Here is a 10557-nt window from a genome sequence, read left to right on the forward strand (position 1 = left end):
GGTCAGGTCTGCACACTCAGCCTTTGAGTTTGTGGCATGGAGCCCTACCATTTTAACCCCCTGTAGTGGGTTCCCAGCAGTGTCCTAGGTGTACTGGGAGGTAGGAGGGCAGCAAATTGCACTCTGTCTTTGTCCAGTAGAAATGGCCGGACAGATGCTCGTAAAGCTTCCAGTTACCAGCATCAGACACAAATCAGGTACTCACTCCAGTGAGTGAGTTACCAGCATCGGACATGAATCAGGTACTCACTGCTCTAACCCCAATGGCTCTTATCTTGCCAGGAGTTCCCGGAGAAGCAGGAGCTGCATCGGAATATGCTGGGACTGTTGGGGAACGTGGCAGAGGTGAAGGAGCTACGGCCCCAGCTAATGACTTCCCAGTTCATCAGTGTCTTCAGGTTGGTACTTTTTGCCTTTCTCTTTTCATCTTGGCTGCCAGGATGCTCAGAGCTCTAGTCACTGCTCAATTGTAACAACTGCTATCAGCCTAGTTTTCTGTTAGGAATGTCACCTTCACTCTATGGTGCAGTTTTTATCCTTTCAATCCTCCATAAATGGTCCCCTTGTAGCAATATCTTATCTTAAATGACCTCAGAGTCCCTTTAGAAGTCATCTGGGGGAGGCTTCCCTAGCAGTCCAGTGGTTAAAACGCCACGCTTCCAATGCAGGGGGTCAGGGTTCAATCCCTGGTTCAGGGAATTAAGATACTGCATGCCACACAGCATGGCCAAAAAGAAATTTTTTTTAATGAAAAAGCAGTCATGGGAAATTCCCTGGCGGTTGAGTGGTTAAGACTCAGCACTTTCACTCTCAAGGGCCTGGATTCAAGTCCTGGCCAGGGAACTAAGATCCCACTAGGTGTGCAGCACAGCCAAAAAAAAAACCTGCCATCTGGGTGTGGATAATAAGTGATAAAGAAATCAGTAGTCCCTCTGGCATCTAATCTGAGTTGGAGTCCGGCAGCCGGTATCTGAAGTGGGCCTTGGGGATCTGGACTCCATTTTTCTTCCTTCTTGGCAGCAACCTGCTGGAGAGCAAGGCAGATGGAATTGAGGTTTCCTACAACGCCTGCGGCGTCCTCTCCCACATCATGTTTGATGGGCCCGAGGCCTGGGGCATCTGTGAACCTCAGCGGGAGGAGGTGGAGGAGCGCATGTGGGCAGCCATCCAGAGCTGGGACATCAACTCACGGAGAAACATCAATTACAGGTGTGGGGGCTGTGGATGTGGGGTCAGTGCTGGGACAGGCTGCTCCTCCCTAACGAGGCCTGGTCAGCGCTGCTTGCCCTTCTAGTCCTGAGTTGGGTCTTTCTAACTGAGGTATGGTCCATGGCGAGTGCACATGTGGTCCATGAGGTGTGCGCATAAAGGCGCATACCTCACCTCTTCAGCTTGGTGCCTTTTTCCTCACATCAACACCTGTGTATGCTAAGCCTGCCATTCACAGATGTTCAATCCATGTTCAGCTGTGGGAGAGGAAAAAAAAAAGGAGAAAATACATAAACAACAGGAAACAAACAGAAACCATTCATTCCTGAAGAGCATCCCCCTAACATTCCAGCCTCTCTCCTTCCACCAGTTTTCTGTGCACAGATTTAACCACCTCCATCCATCAGGCATCAAGTCTGACTATCACGTGATTGAATTTCCAGTCACAGCTATGGGTCTCCTCCCCTGTTGTATAATTGAGTCACTTTCTATGTGCGCCTGGGCCGTGGTGTAGTGATTAACACTGAAGCTGAAAACCCATGTTGGCAGGAACAGGCTTGTGCTCGTGGCTTTGCCCATGCTCCAGTTACCATCCGTTCAGAGGAGAGAGGAAGTGGAATCAATGACCTGGGGAGAGGGTTGGCGGGGGGCGGGCGGCGGCGGGGGGGGGGGGGGGGGGGCGGGTCGCACATACATCTTGCAAGCTTTTGGACCGTGACTCCAGATGGCCGTGATGGGAAGTGCAGTCACAGTATCTTCTCCTTCCCAGGATCCTCTGCCCCTACGGCCCAGGCGGGGGCTCTCCTCCCTGCCGCCGTCCCCTGTCTCTGCACCACCTGATCTGTGTTCCTCTTCCTTCCCTCATGCTCATGACCTCTCTCACAAGGGAGCTGTCTCTGTGGAGCCTGGAGCAGGTTGAAGGACCATATATCCACCCCCCACCATGTCCCCTCCATCCTGCTGATTGTTGGTCCATGAGACCCTTCAATGAGGAGGAACCCCCAGTGCACCCCGCCAATGCCCAGCATCAAAAATAACCTTGTTTTTCCTTCTTGCAGGTCATTTGAGCCAATTCTTCGCCTCCTTCCCCAGGGCATCTCACCTGTCAGCCAGCACTGGGCCACCTGGGCCCTCTACAACCTGGTGTCTGTCTACCGTGAGTACCCGCTCGCCCCTTGTTCCCTCATCGGTGTTGATCCGGGTGGGAGCGCTGTGAGAGCTGGTGTTGGTGTCTGCACCCCCACCCCCTCTGCTTTCTGACATCAGTGGGACACAGCAACATGGCTAGCTCCTGCCTCATCGGCAGAAGTAGGCCTGGCAGACGAGCCGGCCCATCCAGAGACCCCACACACGCAGCTTTCTTAATGTTTCCTGCTTCAGATGAGTGAATAGTCAGATATCTCCATGCTGTGACTTCCCTGGCAGTCCAGTGGTTAAGACTCTGTGCTTCCACTGCAGGGGGCATGAATTCGATCCCTGCTCGGGAAATTGAGATTCTGCCTGCTATACCACGCAACCAAAAAAATAAGAAATAAAAATCTCTGTGCCTTCTGTAAGGCAGGGTAAGACCAGCCCAAACCAGAACTAACCCCTGAGGAACCAGACGTCCAAGAGGACAGGAGAGAACTTGAAAACAACTCTCACTTATTTTCTCCGAGAGAGTCCCACCCTCCCTGAGAAGAGCCTGAACTGAGTCTCTGCTCAGTGCCTTTTGGGGAGAGGAGGAGGAGGGTGCAGCACTAAGAGGCTCTGATGGCAGACCAGGCTCGCCCCCTAGTTCTCTGCTTTGCTAGCTATGTGATCTCGGGCAGGTAATTTAACCTCTCTGGGGCTTGTAAAATGGGGGTAATGATGCCTACTTCATAAGGTTGGTGGGCAAAGAGAACCAGGGGAAAGTGTTGAGCCCTGGAGCCCGGATCCTGCTCTGTTAACTGGCAGGAGAGGGGACGAGGATGCAGGCCCTCCACAGAATTAGGTGGAAGTTGAAGGGTGTGGACTTGAGACTTTGACGTGTCCAGACCAACTTGTTTTGCTCCTGCGTATATGTGTTTATCCATGGACAGCTTGCTTGGGGTGAACATTTTGGAGACCTTTTATATAAAGGTGTAAAGAGAAGGGTTGGCTTGCAAGGCATGGAACAAGGACTTTTTTTAAAGCAAAGGCAGATATGTTGTTATTCTGAAGATTCCAAAAGCATTTATGACAGCAGCAGTCATGTACCTTACCAGGTGACAGGCAGCTAGATGGATGCTCGTGGGGGAGACGAGCAAACAGCTTTCCATTTTAATAAACATTTATAAACAAACCAGAAAAAAAGAGGGCAGGCCCTGGGGGAAGACTGCCTGTGCTACTTTGAGCAGGTTTCTCAACCTCTCTGGGCCTCATTTTCCTCATATTTAAGATGGGCTGCTAATAGTACTTACCTCATAGGATTGCTGTGAAATAAGACATATAAGGTGCCGAGAAGAGCACTTGGCACATACCAGCTCAGCCAATTTTTTTTATTCCTTGAGGTTAGTCTTACTAAAAAGTAGCACCTTACCTCAGAGAGGCAGCGTGGCAGCTGGGAAGAGCTCTGAGCCAGGACTCTCTCAGACAGGGCCCTCGAGTGACTTCGAGTGGGTTCCTTCATTTCTCTGCACCTCAGCTCTTTCATCATTAAATGGAGATGATAATAGCTCCAGTATACTGTACTATACCGTACAGCTGCTAGAAGGCCACTGAAATGCCCGTGTTCTCTCTGGAGTGTCTATATAGCCCTGGATCCCAAGCCCTAGAATGTTCTTCGTGGGAGTGAACCATGAAGCCCCGCAGTGGGCAGGCCTGGTGGTTTCCTCCCAGTGGGTCCCAGAATCACCTGGAGATATTTTGTTAAAAGTACAAATTAAAAAAAAAAAAGTACAAATAAATAGAGGTTCCTGGATCTGTTGAATCAAGACACCCTGGGGGCGGTGCTTAGGAAGCTCTTGTTTTTACAAACACTTCTCAGAAAATAGAAGGGGCTGGACTGGGTGACATTTGGGGGAAATGCCACCACGTAGCAAAGGGAAGAGCCTTTCCCAAGGGGTTCACCCCTCACTTCCCCCAGGCGGCCTCAGGAACCTGGCCTTGGGGCTGGGCCAACATGGCTCCTGCAGCCTTGCCCTCACTCAGGCCCAAGTCTTCATCCCCCTTTCTGGGAGGGCCGTCCTCAGAGCAGGGGAGGGTTTCGGGGCCACAGGCTGATACAAGTCCCACCCTGGTCACGTGCTGTCTGCCCTTACCTGCCCACAGCGGACAAGTACTGCCCTCTACTGATCAAAGAAGGCGGGATGCCCCTCCTGAGGGACATGATCAAGATGGCGACCGCGCGGCAGGAGACCAAGGAAATGGCCCGGTGAGCGACTGGCAGTGTTTCTGCCTGGAGCCTAGACTGGGGGAGCCAAGGACACACAGCCGGGCCCTCTCGTGGTTGGGAATGGCTGATGTTCCCATGGGCAACCCAGAGCTGAGAGTGGAGGCGGACAGCATACTGATGTCCAGCTGGGGCCTCCCTGAGTGTCGTGATGGCCACTGCGTGGTCGGGAACTAGATGGTCCAGCTCTGAGCAGAGCATCCTTGCCCTCATTTGTAAGTTTTGTTTTACTTTATTCCCAGCAAATCCCGTCCTCTCATCCCTGGGCATTAGCAAGTCAGAACAGAATTTGTCCTTATTTTTGGCCAAAGACACTCCAACTAAAGAAAGGACACAGTGTGGTAAAATACATTCTAAGATTGGGCAGAATGCATGAGTTTCTGAACATGGAGGTCCTGGACACAGGCCTTCCGCTGCTCTGTGGTTTTCACTTCCGGGTCTAAAATGTCATCTCCTGGAATCTCACACCCATCAGTGCACAAGAAAGACCCTTAGGGACGCTGCGTGTCACAGTCATCAGTAGCAACCGTGCTTCCTCCAGGATCCGTTTCTAGAAGGGGACGTAGTTAAGTTTACCCGGGTTCTAAAGACAGTGTAGAATAGAAAGTGTCCTGGTGGGGTGGAGGGTGGGGGGCCCTTGGAGTTCAGAGTCTCCCCAAAGACGGACTCACTGGCTGTTTCTGCAGTTATTTTTGGCAAAAGGCACTGCTTTAAACATTTAATTGACAGATTTGTCTGAGTTTGAGAATGGTAAAATGAGTGGTTCTCCAACTTAATCTCCCCAAAGGATCACCTAAAAAGATTGTTAAAAATGTACAGGCCGTACCCTAGATTTTCTTTTCCAATGGGTCTGGGCAGTGGGCCTGTTGACAATATGCATTGTCAACAGAGCTTCCAGGAGATTTGAGAAGCACTGGCTAAGACTGACCCATAACCTACCCCAATCACTTTGAAATCTCTGTAGGACCTAGCTGTGTACCTGAGCTGGCCAGCCTGAGAGCAGGGTGCTTAGGAGAAGTCCACAAGTCCTGTCCCACCCAGGCATCCCTTAACTCCTAAAAGGCAGTGTGCACCTCTTTGGCACAAAGAGGCTGCAGTGAACACCACTCCCACCACCAGCCCAGCGGCTTAGTGTGAATGGGAAGGCTCTCCAGGGTCCAGGATGACACCTGACAGCAGTTCCCAAGGGCCAGAGAGAGTGGGAGGGAGACTGTCCGCTGAGGATGAGGGGTGGTTCCCAGCGCTGCGCTGGGACCTGCCCCTCAGGGTGTGGAGCCCCTGTCCGTGGGCAGGCACAGCTGCCCTACCCAGACCTGCCCAGATCCTGCTGGGTCAGGATCTCTGGGGGAACCTCATGTGCAACGAGTTTGGGGACCACCAGTAGACTCAGGGGAAGAAAAAGGCCTGGGTGGACAAAGAAAAAGTGACGGATGATGTTGCTGAAAAAGATCAGAAGGTTTTGGGGGTCAGGCCTCAGCTGATTCAGGGAAGCCCCTAACCACAGATGCCCTGGTGCTGAGACATGGGAAGGGGAGGCCTGGGGAGGACAGGGGGCTGAAGGTATTCATGGCCACAAGTACCATTTCCTGGGGACCCTGCACACGCCGGCCACTCTGCCAGCCACTTGGCACACACATCTCATTCAGAGTCAGCATGATGGTTAACATTTGCCAACAAATCCAGCAGCCTGATCAGCTGGGAGGGGCTGAGCCCACCCCAGTGCAAGCCCACCCTCCAATCCTCTTTCCCCCATTGTCTCCAGCAAGGTTATTGAGCACTGCAGTAACTTTAAAGAGGAGAACATGGACACGTCCAGATAAGGCCTCCGCCTCCACGGCCCGCCACTGCTCTGGACCACGAGGCCGGGAGGAAGCGCGCTCAAGCCGCCCAGCTGGCAGATCCCCACGCCCCGGGGAGCCTCCCACTGGACGAAGGGACACAGGGGAACTTTTGCACAACCGACGCTTTTCCTTAACATTAGTGAGATATATATATTATATATATATATATATATATATTATTTTTTTTTTTGGTTAGGAAGTGTGAAGTTTTGTGTGTATGATTTCTGTACAAAAACAAAAGAAATAACCCCCTGAGTCCTTGCAGCTTCCCTGGCCATCCTCAAGCCCCTACTTTCAAAGCCTTCATCGCTGCCACACTCACTCCCACCCCTGCCAGACTAAATGCCTCTAACAGTGTGAGTGTCTGGCCCGTGCCCTGTAATCTCCGACGCTGGCCTCGCTTCCTGTTCGGAGAGGCAGTGGGGCCCCCAAGAGCCCACTCCAGCCTCCTAACCCGCCCACTGAAGCCCGAGAACGCCATCTAGGTTTCTCGGTGCAGCTGATGGGGTTTGGGGATTAAAAACTAACCCCACTGGGTTTCCCCAATGCCTTGGTGCTCCCGGCTGTGGGCCTCTGGGGTGAGGAAGTGAGCCGTACCTGCCTCGGTCCAGGCAGTCCCAGCCCCAGAGGGCCCTCAAGGCGCCCAGTGGCTCTGCTGCCCTCTGGCCAGGCCTGCCTGAGGCCACGCTGCTATGGAGGCTGCGTCCTAGTCTCCCACCAGGCCCCAGGCTGTGGAAGGCCCCAGCCCAGGGCTGGTCAGAACCCGGGCAGACTCCGCTGCCCCTTCCGCCAAACATACCCGGAACCTGCGCACCCCACCACCTGCTTCCCACCCTGGAAGCCAGCACCTCCCGGGGCCAGGGTGGTTCTCTCACTCCTCACCCCTCATCAGCCTGCAGCCCCCACGGTGCCCAGGCACCCCACCAGCAGAACTGAGCCTGCCTCACCTACCCCTGCCTGCCCCATGGCCCAGAGGAGCCCACACCTCTTCCGCGGGCAGGGGGGGAATCCCCACGCCAGCCTTCCCTGGCGGCCACAGGCAGACACCTTCAGACCAGCATCCTCCCCCTCCCGCCTTGCCCCCAGGCTTCCCCTTGGAAACCTCCTCGCTGGGTTTCAGAGAAGTGTGTGAGACACACAGATGTATCTCAAAAACACCTTGTGGTCCTCCCTTGACGTCACTCCGAGTTGCTTCTCACGGCACAGACAGCAGGGAGGAGGCCCCGTCTGGAACAAGGGGCTGGGGAGCAGAGCTGACTGCAGGCGGCCTTTAGAGGGTGGCTTCTCGTCCCTCCTCCGCTGGGCCTGTGCTTCCGACTCTCCTGGCGTTCCTGCCTCCAGACAGAACAGGCAGGATGAGCAGCCCAGGGGAGAGGCACCCGGCCTTCTTCCCCTGGGGTCTTCCCCTACACCCCAGCCCTGGGAAAGGCCAGCTGCCCTGTGGCCCCTCTGCTCAGCACATGGCCCCATCTGCCCCCCCTTCCATGCTCACGTGGCCTGCGCCAGACCCCAGGCAGAGCTCACATCGCATCGCTTTACCAGCCGGGGCCCGGGTAAATGTCTGTACTTTGGGATGTCACAGAAATACATTTTTGTGCAAAGTGGAAAAGAGCAGAGTGTCTTTTTTTTGTGGAAGGGATGGGGCCATGGAGAGGGGGCCTGGGCCAGCTTGGGTGGTGGGCCTGGAGTGCGAGAGCAGTGACGGGAGGGTGCATTGGGTCAGTCTGTGGGCCCGGCCCAAGGGGACAGGCGGCAGTTTGGTCAGCTGAGTCGCTCAGTCATGTCCGACTCTCTGCGACCCCGTGGACCACAGCACGCCAGGCCTCCCTGTCCATCACCAACTCCCGGAGTTTACTCAAACTCATATCCATTGAGTTGGTGATGCCATCCAACCATCTCATCCTCTGTCGTCCCCTTCTCCTCTCGCCTTCAATCTTTCCCAGCATCAGGGTCTTTTCCAATGAGTCAGTTCTTTGCATGAGGCAACCAAAGTATTGGAGTTTCAGCTTCAGCATCAGTCCTTCCAATGAATATTCACGACTGATTTCCTTTAAGATGGACTGGTTGGATCTCCTTGCAGTCCGAGGGGCTCTCAAGAGTCTTCTCCCAACACCGCAGTTCAAAAGCATCCATTCTTCGGCAGTAGCAGATGGGGCTGGAACACCTGCTTTTCCTCTGCAGTCTCTCCAGACCCCTGTGCCCAGACACTGAGGATCTGTGTCCCTGCCTGCAACTGTCTGATGGTAGAGACAAATGTTAAATACGAGATGACGACGGTGTGTGAGGAGCGGGCAGAAGGGAACACTCAGAGCAGGCCCCTCAGGCGGGCCAGCAGGACTGCAGGCGAGGACAGTGTCCCGGTGCGGGCAGGGGAGGCTTCTCACAAGGGAGACCTTCGAGCTGAATCCAGCAAGAAGACAAGGCTGCCAGGCCTGGCTGTAGAGGGCCAGGGAAAGGAGGGTCCTAGACAGAGGGCCTCTGCCAGGGGAAGGGCCTTTCAGGGAGAACCGTGAAGTGGCCCCCGTGGCTGCCGCAGAGGGAAGGATCAGGGGCGCCGGGGCCAAGTTGTGAGGTGACTGGGCTTTGCCCAGCAGAGTCCGCGTTTACACCAGCTGTTTGTCCCAGAGTAACTGTCAGCAGTGCTCTCCATGCCCCCGAGGTAGTACTGAGGCCGCACCCAACGGTGGAGGGCTCTTCCCCAAGAACAGTCAGGCGCTGGTCCCAGATCAGGTGGACCTTTTCCCACACGTGCCAGCGCCCAGTGAGAGATTCTCTGCTAGACCAGACTGGAGCCAGCTCCATGCCCTCCTCTCCACCAGGCCTCAGCCTCGGCCTATGAAAACTACAAACTCTTCAGCTCCAGGGATTTCATCCACTCCCTCCTCTGACTTCACACGTAGCGTTTCTAAGAGCCCTGGGTCACACTTGGAAGATGACGCTACCCAACACCCCCACTTAAAGCGCCTGCCTGAGAAACCTACAGGCTGCCAAAAGAATTTACTGTTTGGGTCTTCTCCTGTGATTCGGTGGTAAAGAATCCACCCGCCAATGCAGGAGACACAGGATTGATCCCTGATCCAGGAAGATCCCACGTGCCACAGAGCAACTAAGCCCACACAACTACTGAGCCTGTGCTTTAGGTCCCAGGAGCTGAGGCTATTGGGCCTATGTGCCGAAGTCCACGCCCCAGAGCCTGTGCTCTGCAACAAGAGAAGCCACTGCAACTAGAGAGAATAGCCTCCGCTTACCACAACTAGAGAAAAGTCCATGCAGCAACCAAGACCCAGCATAGCCAGATATTAAAAAAATAAAATTATATTAAAAAAAAAGAATTTGCTGTTTAACACCTGAATAGCCTTTCTTAGAGCATTTACTAAAAATAGCTTAAAGTTGTGAATGCTTCCTCTGTTCCTCTCAGGTGTATCTGTACCTCCTATAACTCAGCAGCATCTTTCTCAAGCACCTGGAAGCCATCCCTTTAAAATGTAATCATCAGGAAGGATCAGGCCTCTGTCTCCCAGTCTCCGAGGGAGGACAGCAGCCTAACTTCAGTTGCTGCCAGCTAGCAGACACAGTTGGCTTAATGAGCATTTACCCTAACCCGCTCTTTGCAAGTCTTCACTTCCCTGAGTCTCATCAAGCCCCTGCCCTTCCCCATCTCTACTCCCTCATTCTCCCTTTATTTTTTTTTTTTTTCCTCATTCTCCCTTTAAAATACCCAATCACCTCTGTACAAATCAAAGTTACATTCAGTTCTTGTTGGATCCTGTTCCCTACCGCAGTAGTATATTACTGAGTAAAATCTTGTCCTTACAACTTTAACTAATGTTCAACCTTATTTTAATCTTTAACACCAGCATAGCGGCTGACTCATGGAATCCTCAGGTTTCTTTCTTCTTTAAAATTTATTAAAAAACTAAATAAATAAAATTTGTTTTTGTTTGTGCTGGGTCTTCATTGCTGTTTGTGGGCTTCCTCTTTCTCACTGCAGTGAGTGGGGGCTACTCTTTGTTGCCATGTGCGGGCTTTTCACTGCGGCACGGCTCTGTGGCATGCAGGCTTCAGTAATTGCAACATGTGGGCTCAGTAGTTGTGGGTCTCAGGCTCTAGAGC

General features: G+C 53.3%; 1 protein-coding gene across 2 annotated transcripts in view; it reads left to right on the plus strand.

Annotated features, from left to right (window-relative positions):
* Positions 1-8055, plus strand: part of ZER1 (zyg-11 related cell cycle regulator) — a 30358-nt gene extending 22303 nt beyond the window's left edge. For both annotated transcript variants that reach the window (XM_043916677.1, XM_043916676.1), the window contains exons 12-16: positions 283-398; positions 1021-1209; positions 2268-2365; positions 4483-4585; positions 6366-8055. In XM_043916677.1, the coding sequence (XP_043772612.1) occupies positions 283-398; positions 1021-1209; positions 2268-2365; positions 4483-4585; positions 6366-6423 (564 nt within the window). In that variant the 3' untranslated portion in view covers positions 6424-8055. The remainder of the gene's footprint in view (positions 1-282; positions 399-1020; positions 1210-2267; positions 2366-4482; positions 4586-6365) is intronic.
* The last annotated feature ends 2502 nt before the right edge of the window (positions 8056-10557 follow it).

This window comes from Cervus elaphus, chromosome 11, assembly GCF_910594005.1.
Source record: "Cervus elaphus chromosome 11, mCerEla1.1, whole genome shotgun sequence".
NCBI classification, from domain to species: domain Eukaryota; kingdom Metazoa; phylum Chordata; class Mammalia; order Artiodactyla; family Cervidae; genus Cervus; species Cervus elaphus.